This window comes from Pleurodeles waltl, chromosome 12 (genome assembly GCF_031143425.1).
Source record: "Pleurodeles waltl isolate 20211129_DDA chromosome 12, aPleWal1.hap1.20221129, whole genome shotgun sequence".
NCBI classification, from domain to species: domain Eukaryota; kingdom Metazoa; phylum Chordata; class Amphibia; order Caudata; family Salamandridae; genus Pleurodeles; species Pleurodeles waltl.
The window spans coordinates 351,284,117-351,299,178 of record NC_090451.1 but is presented as its reverse complement, the minus strand read 5'-3'; the positions used below and the strand labels follow the sequence as shown (position 1 = coordinate 351,299,178).

Here is a 15,062-nt window from a genome sequence, read left to right as displayed (position 1 = left end):
CGGCATAAGTGGGAAAGGTTTTGGAATGAGATAAATATCCCCTTCCTCCCTGTCCTCATCTGAGGAAGCTGGATCATCCACAGGAGGCATGGCAATGTAAAGAGACTGGAGTCATTCTAGGCGTTGAAAATGGTGGCAGAGGACAAGCAGTTCCCAGCGTTGGAGCTTGTGGTGGACGTTTTGGAGATGTCGAGTTTGTGGGTTCTGGGAACTGTTTAGAATAGTCTTGTGACATGCCCTGAAGGTCCTGAACTAGGGTTATCAGAACCTGAACCATGCTTTCTTCAGATGCAGGTTGAGCAAAATGTTGAAAATGCTCCACATAGTGCTTAGGTTTTTCTACGTACTGTCTTGGTTCATAGAAATGTTTAGAGTAGTTCTCCTCATTCTTGTCTCGGTATTTAACCTTAAGGATTGTGGGCCACTCTAAACTGCCCATCATCTTCTGAGTCCTCTACATCTAGTAAATGGCTTGGCAGCACAGGAGATACCTTGATCGGTGAAGTATGCTCTGGGCGCCAGATTTATCGAATTGGTTTATCTGTTGGCGACAGCATTGTTCACAATGTTTTCAAGTCAGTTGTAAACTATAATGCTGGTGGTTTTCTTATCGGTGGTCTTGCCGTCGATGATTATGTCTTTGCTGACGTCTGTGTCATCGTCGACTGTCTTGTCAATGAACTCTTAGTTGTCAGGATTGTTATCAATGTTGTTAAGCTTACCATCAACGTGGATGTTGATGTGGTCGTCGTCACTGTTGTCGCTCCCGGCATTTTTAACTTCGATGCTGCTGTCGACGATATCTTTGTAGCTAGTCTAGATTTTATTCTGGATGGCTTTGAGGAGAATTTTTCAGGATGGAAAACCAAGTTCAAAGGAGTGGTAGGCTCTGACCTTGTGGCTTCTCAGGAAATTGTTTCCTCCTCTCTCTGAAAGGCATCTCTTGAAGACTCATAGCAAGTCTTTTTAAAGGCTTTCCTAGACTCCTTTGGCGTGCCTGATCCCTTTTTCCTGACCTTTCCTATGAGAGAGTGGAATCCTCACTATCCTCCCCCTCAGAAATAACATAATTTCTTGATTTAAATTTGTGCAGCCATAATAAAAGCTTTCTCTCTCTATCTTTAAGATTTTTGGAAGAAAATGTGCAAAAGATCTTAGTCTTTTTACCTTACGGGCAGGATGAAGGCAGTAGACACATTGCTTGGGTGGACCCTTGGAGTGTAGCCTCTTTTTAACACAGGTCCTACAGGGTTTAAAAAGCTCTTTCCTAGATGGTTGTGACTTTGTATTGTCAGTCTCAGGTAAACAGAATAAAGTCGTTTTTGGATTACCAAAACTGGTTAAGTGTTGAATTACTGAGCAGAGCTCCGGGAAACTCCCTTCACATGACGTGCAGTAGATATTCTGAGGGAAGAGGCTTCTGTTGGGAGTGTGCTAGAGGGTGCTGTCGCCTGACTGGCTGGAGTTTGGTTCTTCATAAATGATGTGGATAAGCTAATCAGAGTAATGTCTTCTGGCCATTAAAAGTTATGTGTACTGTTTCTACAGCTTCAGAAGATACCATAGGATTTGCATCTCAACGACAGGCAATGATTGAAGCACGTGAATCTATGAAAGATCCAGTCCAGGAGAAAAAGAGGTTTAGAAAGCCATCATCGTCTGAGTGAGAAATCACCACAATGCAGTTTCCTTACTGTATAGGATGGTCACACTCTTAGCTAAGGTCAATATACAACAGGAACCACTCAGCACATGTCTATTTCAGTACTAACTTTTATTATTTTCATTCATGACAACATAAAAGCATGTAAAGTAACTATAAATGGTGATTGACATATCTGGATACAATAATTCCATTTTCTGAATATGTTACCCTAAATATTGCACAATAAACATGGTCATGTTTGTTTTCCTTGGAACTGATTTGTGAGCAGCACTGTATACATAAATGCTTAGGCAGTCCAGGTCAATACAAAGTCAGCAGCCTTGTAAAAAAGACTGCATCATCATTCTAGGGTAGAAAATCTCACCCTTAAATAAATCTTCAGATATTTACATTCACCCGGTCACAAAAGGTAACTATGTAAGACATAGAGGAGTAAATGATTGCCCTACTCCATTAATAAATATATTTATTTACATTTTCCCATTTGATGATAAGCAACTATGAAACAGTTATTTGTGTAATCATTTTCAGCATTATCTCAACTTTAACTAAGGGGTTAGATTAACACATTGGAAAATCATGCTGAAGAGCCCAAAGAAGAGGTGCCCCTTAATCCCAGACCATTTTGCTGTCCTATTACAAGTGATCAGAGGTCTAATAATGTAGCCTGACAACTTTCCTATGCTTGTAAGGCCACATATGAGTCCTTCAGTAGTCAAAACTACTTATTAAAATTCCATTCTCTAGTCTTTACACAAAGGGACAACACCATTGCTCAGATGCTGCATGCTGTGAAAAACGTAAGGCCTGGCTAACAAGATGAATATGCATATGGAGAGTAGCACCCTCAAAAGTGCACTGGATTATGAATGTGACTAGAAGTACATCAGAACTGTGCAAATCCCAGCATTCAAAACATTGGCTCCGCCGAACTAAGCATCAATGTGACCCACTGCCTCCGTAACACATTCTGTTACTTCTTCCTTTTCTTCATACTTCAGCTGTCTCTGGCTGACTTTAGGTGACATAACGGACACTATTTAAAGCATAGCATACCTTTGGGGTATTATAAACAATAGCAGGAAGAGTCCACAGATTAAGAAATTGTGCATGATCAGATGAAGCCAGCAAAGCTTGGATAGTGCCTCATATTTTTGAATTGCCAAACATTCAAATGTTGTGTATTTTGTCCCTGCAATCGTGCCATTAACACAGTGATGGAAAGAGTGAACATCTAAGAAGTAGAGTGGAGCAAAAGAAACATTAATACAATAGAGATGGAAATAGGCATAAAGGAGCTAGAACACACTTTAGATGTCAGATTATTCTGAATTATAAAATAAATATTTTGTCTGTCCCTCTCCAGAGACATCTAAAAGAGATATTCAAGATTTGCTATGATACCTACTATGTTAACATAAAGTGATACTCCAATAGGAAGTGGCATAATCATATATTGCTTTATAAACTGATCCACAGACATTTTTGACGGTGCTTGTAAAACAGCACTCAGGAGCAGATTGCTATGGTTTGAGATCAAGAGAATATTTTAAGATTGGTGGATTATTATACAAGAATTTAAATAGCACTACATTCCCTAAACTACATTTTTCTAATGTGCCTAGGGAGGGAGATATTTACAAACAGTACAGACGTCTAGCTATGTCAATTGATAAAATCCATTTTGTGTAATCTGCTGCACTGGCTTAAGACAATCAAATAAAGTGGATGCAATTTACCTTGCACCTCTAAAATGATGTCTGTCAATTCCACAACAATAAGTTACTAGTTCAACTTTAAATAGTTTGGAGCAACTCTTAATTATTCCACACCTCATTAAAAAAATGAGTTTATATTTGTCTTCGATAAACATGAATCAAAGTGCACGGCAAGTAAATGACTTTTCTTGTCGCTTAGAAACATTATAAAACACTGAAATAGTTATACCTAGATGAAAGCACACATTAATTTGGATTTTGTTGATAAAAGATAGGCTCTGGAGAAGCAGGAGATTTTTAATTGGGAACATGCAGTTTTTCAAATAAATGGCTAATGGAGGATGCTAACTGCTTTTCACAGAGGTGACATTCAGAAACATAAGTGGCTTATTTATACTTTCCAGCCTTCTACTACCTGATCCTACCTCTCTACTCTGGCAAACCTCTTGAGTATTTAAATAAAAATCATTCAATTTTAGTGAAGCAACTGGCCTAGACAATGTCAGATAACAAAGGCGGATACTGTTCACGCAACAGACTATAACGAAGACCAATGTGATAGACGTCCTTATCAAACAAAAACACTGTGGCCACATACAAAAGTTTTAGACAGCATTTTCCGTAGCTGGAACCAATTATGCTATACAACGTTGAATAAGTTACCTTTCACATTTCGATATTTTTCTGCCTTGCAATCCTTTGTTGCCTATAATTGCGTTTTAAAATATCAGGTGCAAAAAATCAACACCTTTTCCTTGCACAGTTTTATATTTCATCTACTTCCAATGACCTTATTTTAAATAACTATAACTCATTATGTTTGTTAATGTCTGCAGAACCTGAACTTGCGTATATCTTCGATGTAGATTTGTGTGCCTCAAAGATGAAGGTCTAGCACAGGACATGAGGAGTTTTGGTCCCTACAGTCTTAAATAATAATGTACCATAATGTAATCTGGTATAAAGGATATTTTTCCAAAGAGAATGGAGAATTTACACCCAAAAACGTAGCAAACTGAAAAGACTGCTGTATCTTAATTTTCTCGCTGAATGGCCCATTCTAAAAAAAAAAACAAAAAAAAAAACTTTACTACTATATTTAAAGTAAAGGGTCTTTGATTCTTCGTGGGGCATAATTATAAATGATCGACAAATGGAACTGTAGGTGTCATCCTGGCCAGGCAAGATCCTTTACCAGAAATGATCGTCAAATATTCAAGGAACGTTTTGTGTTTGCATAAGGAGAGTGCCTCTTATTTACAACTTGGCACTGATGTTGTAGAAAGGAAAACACATCTGGTACTGTGTTAGCAAACATTTTCCCCACTCTTCAGCATCACAATCAATTCGAAAAATTACCAGAAACAGCATTAATTCTGCACAAGTCCTGGTAGGTAATTTTTCACATTTTCAAATATTGTTGTTGCCATTCTGTGCACAATGAGACATGGTCATGACTAGTGTAAACCCCGTCTTTGCTAGCTATTCTCCTAGATTCTCCAGACACTTCTTCTGACAACCTAAAGACTGGACTACATAACATTATGCATCCCACAAAGCTGTTGGGATGTATCCAGTTCACTTAAAAATTAAGAATGTAGCTTACTGCTATTAGCAAAGGATAACACTGCTCTATCAAATGCTCATAAATTAGGATCCAAAATAAATGATCAATTAAAATGAAAGTTGAATGCCTGACCTGATGCTTCTCCAAGAGTGGCAATGATTTAACCTCAACATTACTTCATTTTCAACATACCATAAAAACTATTTTTTTATATTGAATGTTGAGCTAAATCGTCCCCCAATGCCAAATCAAGCCTGACTCTGAGTGAATAAATGAGATGGTGAAATCCTACATGAAAAATATTTACACAAAGAATATCACAAGATACTGTCTGTAAAATGTTTAGTTAAAATTGCTGTTTCAAACTTGCATGTCTGTGAACAGCCTAAACCAATGTGTTGACCATACGTACAAGAATATTAACTCTGATAAACGAAATAGGTTACGTTTTTTAAAAATTCTTCATGTTAAACAATCTGATCTGTCCTTGTCTCTGACAATTCAGATGTGATGGATTACAACCAAAATGTCAGCCCCTGAAATGAGAGAGTACAACAAAATAAAATTATGTGCCACAAAATATAACTGACACACACAAACAGGTATTTGACCAATGAAAAGCAGCTTCACATTTACAACATTGGTTTACACTTGTTTTGTACAGTAGTAATTCAAAGAGGTGTTCAATATCACCTTCAACTGAAGTATATACAGGATTTCAAAAATATGTATATATTCATTACATATAATGGTTCATGGTAAGGGATATTTACAAATGGGTTAATGAATTCAGAAGTCCATTGTCACATTTGCATGACGTTCTAGTACAAAGAACTTTCAGTGTCCAGATCAGCAAAGCTGGCCCCAAGTCTCTGGTCTTTTCTTTGGTCAAGTCCCTTGACCGCTGCTGGTAGACAGAGTGTGCTTACAGATTTCGGCCTATTTTTGACTCCCCAACTTAGAAAAGACAGCTTTTTTGTGATCTTCTTGGTTGTATCAATTTTATCTTCATGAATTGACAAACCAATCATGGAGTACGCTTTTTCCATTCCCACAGAGTAGGTGGCACTTTTGTTATGCTGCACAAAAAGAGACAATACAGAATAGATTACAAAGGCATCATTTCACTTTTTCTGACTGATTTCAACTGAAAATGTGCAGTCTAGTTTGCAAACTTAAAAATACTAAGCCCTTTGGTTGAAAAGAAATTGAAGCAATAAATCCAGCCTTGTGCATTTTGGAACCCTTGATATTCCTATAATCAATTAAATAAGATATTGAAATAATGCAACAAATTATAAAAGACAAAGTAATTGTACTTAGCCAAAAATGTATCTCTAAAACCTATTGTCTTGCTTATGTCATGACATTTACAGAAGTATCTTATATTGTAAAAATGCAAAAGAAATAGCATTTTGGTGAGCAGAAAACACATTTGAAAGGTACTTTCAAAAATAATTTTCTAAGTCACTTTGCTTCACCTGTCTATATGTAATTGCTGTATTCGATTTTCATGCCAACTATCTACAATTTAAATACTCAGTGTGGGAAGAGTTATTTATCAGTTTAATTAAGTTAGCCATGACAACCTGATTTCAAAGTTAAATATGTTTTTCTTCTCCATCGTGGAATTGTCAATCTTTATTAAAATTAGAATAGAACAACACACTCAACCCTCTCCAATGGAGGTAGGAAAGCCGAAAGAAACAGCAGTACAAGTACACCACAAACATATTTGCAGAGAAACAACTGAGCTACATAGGAGCCAGCCTTGGAGACTTTTACCCTGCCCTTCTATAAATTACAGTGTGTTGCAAATCTCAAAGTGTTCCTTCTTTGATGTTTTCAACTTTTAGTGGTTCAAGGGAACAACAAAAGGTAAGTTTATCAGCTGTTAAGATGCTGTAGTGACAGTGTTATAAGTCATCCGTTTCCTCTAGGCTTACCAAGGTGTTGATGTGCACTCATCAGCCAACACTTTTCAAGCACTATAAAAGAGAACAACTAGTATTCTGTAAAGCAGGGTTAGACTGATAAAGAATCACTTAACTCCCTGGTACTAAAAGATGAGGTATATATGTAACGAAGAAAAGAAACACAGGCCCTCTAATTCGTAAACAATACTGTATTGGTTTAAGAGACCACTGAATTTCTACATGCAGCAGCAGCACAGCATGAAGAAGAACAAACACAGCCTTACTGTTTTGACCAAATATAGTCCAAGATTTGTCAATAAAGGGTCCCTTCAAGTTGGAACTGCCATTGGCTAGTGGAAAGAAAATCCTTGCCCAGCGGTGCAAATCCTTTCCCAAGGATTATCAGTCAAATAATATCTTGTGCTTGGACTTCTGAAGTTGTAGAAGCCTATAAACATACCTGAGCCTGAAGAGGGTTTGTAGTCTGACAATAGTACAGATTTTTATAAAACGTCAATAATATGCAATTGTTTCCACGCCTGGATAATGGCAAAATAATTTTTAGTGTCATCATTCCTGAAATATGTTGGGACAACTCTCCACATGAAAGTTCACGGATGACTGAGTGTTTCTGCTTCTGTAGTTCATGACAGAGACATCTGACCCCAAGATGCTAAAAATAGTTTCTCTCAATCAGAATCTCTGCATTATTCATAGGTATGAGGGAGCGAGACTGTAGGGTTACCAATATTGAAGTGTTTCCTTAGGTATCAATTAGGAAAACATTATCTAACAAATCAATTGAAGACCGATGCCCATTATTTCCAATTCAGTGCACAAGGCCACAAAAATCTGACTCTTGTTCAAAAAAAGGATGCTGAGCCACCTTGTAGCTGCTTGTTAGAGGGAATGACCACCTGACTACAAACCTGTGTTGGAAACATACAGCTGAATAGTCATTTTGAAACCCTATAAATTAAATATATATATATATATATATATATATATATATATATATATACATACACACATGTAAAAAGAGCCACTTGTGGTTTATCTGTTAGGAAAGGAAGTGGGCCCCATAAAGTAAATTATGGATGTCCTGGCAACCACTTCATTGTGATATAAAACGATTGTAAGGCTCACTCTGATAAACAGATGGACTGATGTGCATACAAAATGATTGCTATCTGTAATGCGCACATCAGACTTAAAGAGGATTATGAACATTTTTGAAACATGGTTGATTTGACTTGATTTAACACATGCTTTATTCGATCAATCGATCATCAAAGCGAATATACAATAAATAGTAATAAAAACAGGAATATATAAACATAAATACATAAAATACAGTTCAGTTAAAAACCCTCAACAGTACACAGTGCAACTACAAACCCCGCCTCTACAATTCTTAAGAAGTAAAAATTGTTATAATATACTCCTAACTGATGCAGCCAGACGTAAGCAGCTTTGGAAAGAAATAAGGGTGTGTTTACGGCACCAGTTTCTTATGATACCCAACAGTGTAAACCTCCACTTCATAAACAGTGTAGTTCACTCACTCTGCAAAGGTAGAGGCTAGGAAGAAGGCAGCTTTCCAAGAAAGCAAGTCCAAGCTTGAGTAGGCCACTGGTTCAAAAAGTGTCTTTCTTTTTAGTGGTGGATTCAAATCTAGATGGGAGTTTGTCACTTAATCCTCCAATAGAAACATTACAATGTTGAGACAAAAGGTCTGTCCTTGAGGGAACAAGAACATTTTTCTAATGAGGAGAAACTAAGAAGTAGTGAGAACATGCTGGTAAAATGAAGAAGGGAAAGTAGATGTGATTCCGCTTGAACATGTGCTTCACCTTAAACAGTAGGTGAATGGAGTAAGGCAGACCAAATCGCCTTTGACCAGTGTGGGATAAAGGTAACTTGCAGGTGTCCACATAATACTGCCCACTCATGACGAAAAGCTGCACAAAATGTAAATTGGTGTAAAAAGTTAGATTCTAAGTTTAAAACACAGGGAAGAGCATTAAGATGAAGTCCACACTCCATCATTCGAGTGTATGAAACTTGCTTGACTGCAAAAATAAATCAAGCCATATCGGATGGTCTTTAGAAAGATATCGGAGCATTCACTCCGAATCTTAGTTTGGAAACTGATTCATGTGCTCCAAAGACAGCACTCTGATAAATGAGTTTTCCAATTACCAATGAGGTGATCCTCTTGTCCCATTCATAAAACAAAAGCTAGAGCCACACCTTGCATAACAAAACCCTTGGTATTGAACTGAGGGACGTATTTTTTGTTACTGTTATGGTAGTCTCCAAATACAAAACTCAGGAAATGGTTGTTGTCCTTCCTTATTGAGATACAGTGTCACTGCCCTCAAAGTCCACGTTGCAAAATCAGTGTCCTTTCTGGACATGTCCCCCAACTAACCAGACCTGTGTTCAATTGAGCATATTCAGTTTCCAGAGAGGTAAGCACCATATAAAAACGAAGGGTCCACATAAGCTCATACAGTAACAGGAGTAAAAGTATCATCCTTGCTTATTTCATAAACAATTCACTATTGTACTGAGAGATAACCACCCTTCAAACTTAACAAGTTGTTCGGGTGAATTTGTATTCCCAATTCCAAATGGTGAGCGATGGAGGAAGTAGTAAGGCAAATAATTTGCCACCACGGTAAACACAAAAGTCCGGGGTGGGTGTATCCCTTGTTCAAAGAAAACTGGAGTGTCTTCATCTACTGGAGTCTTATGAATTCACAACCCATGGGAATTTGGGAAGGATTTCTTGGAGGTAGAGAAGACTGTACATAAGGGGTTCAGTGTTCATAAAAGTTGATGTCTGATGCTATTCTGATGTTGGAAATAATAGTACTAGTTTAAAATGAAAGGGGTGACAGAGGACATAATATGACAGTTGAATGTAATGTTTGGCCTTGTAAATAGCAGTTGAATCGCACCCAATGACTTTGTTGTGACCACATCACTTTTGCAAAGAGACTTTTCGTCCCGATTGGAGGTCTATGACTTTCTGAAGCCAGACTTTATGGAACAACGGAAGGCCTAGGAAAGGACCAGTAAGGGTTGCCTACAAAGCATCCACCCCCCTGGTTCATTTCAACCCTTGCCCGTCATCCCAGGTGTGTCCTGCTTCATGCTCCACCACCATCTCAGCCCTGCTTATGGTACTTTTTATACCCCTTCCACTTGCTCTCTTTTCATTTTGCAGAGAGGATTTTTTTTATATCTCCCTTCTTACATTTTTCTCTTCTTCTGCCTCTGCCCGCTTTACAGTGTCTCTTGTGATTCTCTCCAGCATTTTTTATTTACTGTTCTGTGTATACAAGCTGTTTCTAGTATAGCCCTTAGGGTGCAGTTGCGCTAAATACAAAAATAAGTCTTCCAGGTTCCGCTTCTCTGTTGTGTTTTGCCCACTTGTTGTGGGTATACCTGGGTCCATTGGTCTCTGTGTCCTGCATTAACTGTGGCTATGGATCATCAGTTCATCCCTCAGGGCGTCAATTCTTTGGCCGTTTTGACCCGGGACAATTTTGGTGAAGGTGTGGCCTCCTTGCCCCCTCACTGCCGGTTGCATCATTGTTCTTTCTTTACCGTTTAATTTCAACTTGGAAGTTTTATGGTTTTGATGTGGTAAAGACACTTTTGGTTATTACCCCATTAACATCTGCTGGATTGCGGGTGGCAACCATTGCACTGGTTGGGTCTGGAACACGTTATTCCCTTCCAGAAGATGTTTGTGAAATGTATGTATGTTTTCTGTGCCATCGAATTCCTATGTGGCTCGCAATGAGTATGCTTTTATCTGTAATAGGTTGTGGGATGTCCAAGTATGACGGAACACTTTATTTGAAACCTTCCAACATCTACTTTAACCTCCTTTGAATGGTAAGACTGAATTTTATTATTTTAAGCACATTGTTATTACCACTGTTAACTAACAGAGTTCTTTCCCTAGCACTCAGTTTTTTTCTATTCTAATATGTCTTCCTTTACATTGTAACAATATGTATTTGGTCCCCCTCGCTGCCGGACTACTGACATTAACAATAAGGCAGGGGGTACATTCAGAGGCATCACTGTTAAAAGGGCTTAAAGCAATATATCATCATATGCAGATGATATACTCTGATAAACATTTAAAAGTAGAGGGTGCAATGAAGGTTCTATACCAGTATGGCTGGATGTGAGAGTTTCAGGTGATTTGGCAAAGAGAAGAAGCACAGCATTTTGGAAAATGCTGCCATTCTTGGCAGGGCAGAGAACAGCCCTGCCAAAAATTGTGTCACTGCGTCAACTATTATATTTCTTCACTACATATCACAATTCCAAAGCACTGGTCTGGGAAATAGATACAATTCTGATGGATCTAACTGGAGGTCCAATAAATGCACAGTAGCACTAGCATTGCACATACAGCAAGAGGTTGCAATGGCAGCCTTTGACTGCTATCGGTTACAAGATGGGTAAACAAGAGATTGCGATACCCAGAGGAAACTGTGCCCATTTCCCAACTATTAATATTGCTGGAAATACCACTGGGAGCTAAAAAGAGAAGCAGGGAGGAGGACAGATTGGTGAAGATCTTGAGTTAATCTCCATAGAATGTGTATGTAGGGCAGTAATTCTCATGTGCCAGCCACTTCTGAGCTAGTTCACAGGCTCGCTGGACTCACTGACGAAAGGCTGAGAGGTACATGTTTGTAGCCCAATTATTGAAGATGTCTTAGGAGGATTTCTGAGAAGCACACCCAATAATTGTAGAAACGTATGATTCAGGCTAATACATTTCTAATGTATTCACAAAGCATACTTAACCCCTAAAAGAATTAACAGGATCTATCCCAACGCCTAGGTGAAAGGTGGGTTTGACCAGATTCTCCCCACTGCCTTCCTTTAAGATCAAGACCCTGTGGCTAGTATTAAATCTGGTTCTCCTGATGATCCTTGCCTGGCTATCGTTCTGCAGTTTGCTTTAGACTTCATAGCAGAGGCCCTCAAAAAAATCTTTCCAGAGGTACTGGAAACTGGGATATATATCCCCAGGTTGGAAAGGAAGCTGTAACCTGAAGGCGACCCTAGCGACCTGAAAAATCTGTGTCCAGTCTTGCTGTTACCTGCTCCAAATCTTGGAGAAGCATGGAAACCAGGATTTAGCCAAATTTCTCCTTGATCATGATCTCCTTGACCCCTCGCAGAATGGGTTTAGGAAGAATCACAGTATGGAATCGGCTCTCCTTGCCACCACAGACTTTATCTGTAGGCAAGTGGATCTGGGAGGTTTTGCTATCCTGGTACTGCTAGATCTATCAGCAGCCTTTGACACCATCTCTCCAGCTTTGATGGTGCAAAGGTTGCAACAGGTGGGCCTGGGAGATGGGGCACTGAAGCTGCTGGAATCTTTCCTGTATGAGAGATCGATTCATGGCTGCTCCCTTTCAGCTTCCCTGTGGAGTACCCCAAGGGTCATCTTTGAGCCTGACCCTATTTGATCTTTATCAGTCTCCCCTAGCGAAACTAGTACGATCCTCTGGATTCCAGGTGTCCTCCTACGCGGATGACACCCAGATGATTGTTTCCAGTATGGATGATTGGGATGTGGTAGTGGACAGGTTTCGGGCCTGTATTTTGGAAGTCAGTGGGTGGATGAATAGGAAACAGCTGAAACTGAATGGGGAAAAAACTGAGATTGTTGTGTTTGGAAAAGGTAGTTTCATCTGGACTGAAAGGTGGTGGCCAGAGAATTATGGGGCACTTCCTGTGCCATTAGTAGGTGCCAAAAATCTGGGTCTGATGTTCGATAACACCTACACATTCGACACCCAGATGAATATAAAGGTTATTTCATGTTTTTGAATGATTCAAATTCTAAAGATTTTGCCTTTGCTGCCTTAAGAGCTCAGGCTATCTGTGGCCGTGGCTCTTATTTCATCTTGTCTGGGCTACTGTAATACCTTATTTTTAAACATCAATCAGCTCTCTCTAGACAAAGTGCAAATCATCCAGATCGCAGTAGCTGTTTAGTTCTAGGACTACCCAAACATTCCCCTATTTCTGAAGGTCTGCGACATCTTCACTAACTGCCCATTAAGAAACGGGTATCCTTTAAGGCCCTATCGTTGATGCATAAAGCCCTATATTGCCACAGTTCAAGTTACCTGATGGCTTCTGTGAACTGGTATGTGCCCAGGAGACACTTGAGATCAACTGGGCGATATACGGTGGTGGTACCACGGATTAAGAAAGCCAGGTTGGGAGAACAGGCTTTCTCGGTAGCGGCAAGAAGGCTGTGCAATTCCCTCCAAGAGTACATCCGCAGTAATGAACAGTATTTAGTGTTTTGGAAAAATCTGAAAATAATGGTTGTTTACTTGTTTGGAGTGGTTAAAGGTTTCACTTGGGGTTAGGATGAACCAGCTGGCTCTTACTTTTTGCCTGATCTCTCCCTCTTCTTCTTAGCGTTTTAATACCTTTTGGTCACATGCGCTCTAGAAAAGCTATAAATACAAATAGAAATGTCCTGTATGTAGAGCTCAGATTTTTACTAAATGAATTGAAGTTGCCATGCATTGCATAACTGACCTGATTAATGTAGCTACAGACATACGTATTACAGGAACCCCAGAAATTTGTATCTTAGTACTAAAGGATTCCTCCCGGGTAGGCATTTACCAGAATTGACAAACTCTTTGATAGATTCTATATACTTGGTAATAGCATTAGAAACCCCTTTAGCCATTTTACATTTGACGCCGCCAAGATATTCAACAGAGTGAATTGGTAGTATTTAATGGCCACTATGAAACACTTGGGGATAGAACTCACGTTTCTCAAAGTTATCCAACAAATGTATAACTCCCGAGGTCTCAGGTGTTGATGAATAATAATCTAACAGAGCAGATCAAGAGACAGATAGGGACCAGGCAGGGGTGTCCCCTATCCCTGCTTCTCTCTGATTTAAATACAGAACCCTTAGCAGAAAGTCTAAGAAGGAATGAGGAAATTAAGGCCAAAGAAAGTAACATTATATGTCAATGACCTAATGATGTACAACTCTGAGGAATAAAGTGCCAAGCTTACAAACCATACTAGAGGTAAGGTTATTTGGAGAATTTTCAGGATACTAAGTCAACGAATACAAGTCAGAAATAATGACCTCGAATTTAGCTTGGGAGGGAGTCGAGCGTAAAAGAAAGATAAGATACCTGGAATTAAGAATTGTGCAGTACTTGGAGGACATTTCAAGAGTTAACTTAAAGAGGGTGGGTGATGAGGTGGAAATGCAATTGAAAGACTGGCAGAACGCGCCACTCACCATCTGTGGACCAGGGAACTTTGTCAAAATGACCATCCTGCCAAAGCTTACCTTTCTGTTTAACATTCCTCTTTGTTTCGATAAGAAAGAGCTGGCCAGAATTAAAGGAAAAATAATCTCCTTTATTTCAGCAGGAAAGGCTATTTCGTTGTCCTTGAAAAAACTCAGGAGGAAATTGGATAAAGTGGGCCTAGCCTTACCAGATATACAGGTGTATTGCTGGGCATTTCAGTTGAAAAGTTGCAGAATGCTTCTCCTCCACCCTAACAAGTCACCAGCAGGGGATATATATAGAGAAATGTCAGCCAGTTATTCGAGGGAGGGGTTTTCCTATACGTTTAGTGCACCAACGTTTTCTTTAAGAAAGTGCAGCTGAAGTGCCTCAGATCTGCTGCAAGCTTATGGTATGAGGTTCGATTATTGGGGATTCCACATTATAGAAAGCTATCTCAAATATGTGTCTCTCTGGGAACCTCTGGTCATAGGAAAGACCAACTTATGAGTTCCTTGAGAGAGAGAGTGGCATTAACAAATGGGTGCAGGTGGTGGAAGATGGCAAAGAGCTTTTATGGGATACCTCACAAGAAATCACCAAGGGGCCATTATCCAGATTTAAATACCATCAGTTGCTTGCCTGGTTGGGGACCGAAAGGTATCTAGATCCATGTAGAGACCCATGCAATGGAGGAGGAACTTCAGGATCCCCTCATAAAAAAAAGAAGTAGCCCTTTGGTATCATCTTCTATATGCGACAAATGAAAACATGAAATCGCCTTCTTATGTATAGAAACCTGAGGAAGTTGACGGATTTATGGCAAGTAGCTATGAGATTTCTTTTTTCAGTGGTGAAATCTGC

The 15,062-nt window shown here is 39.2% G+C and overlaps 1 protein-coding gene across 1 annotated transcript in view; it reads right to left on the bottom strand.

The window, feature by feature from the left end:
* Positions 1-1,755: 1,755 nt before the first annotated feature.
* Positions 1,756-15,062, bottom strand: part of RHPN2 (rhophilin Rho GTPase binding protein 2) — a 220,404-nt gene continuing 207,097 nt past the window's right edge. Inside the window, exon 15 of the mRNA XM_069216541.1 lies at positions 1,756-6,030. Coding sequence (XP_069072642.1) covers positions 5,773-6,030 — 258 coding nt within the window. The 3' untranslated portion in view covers positions 1,756-5,772. The remainder of the gene's footprint in view (positions 6,031-15,062) is intronic.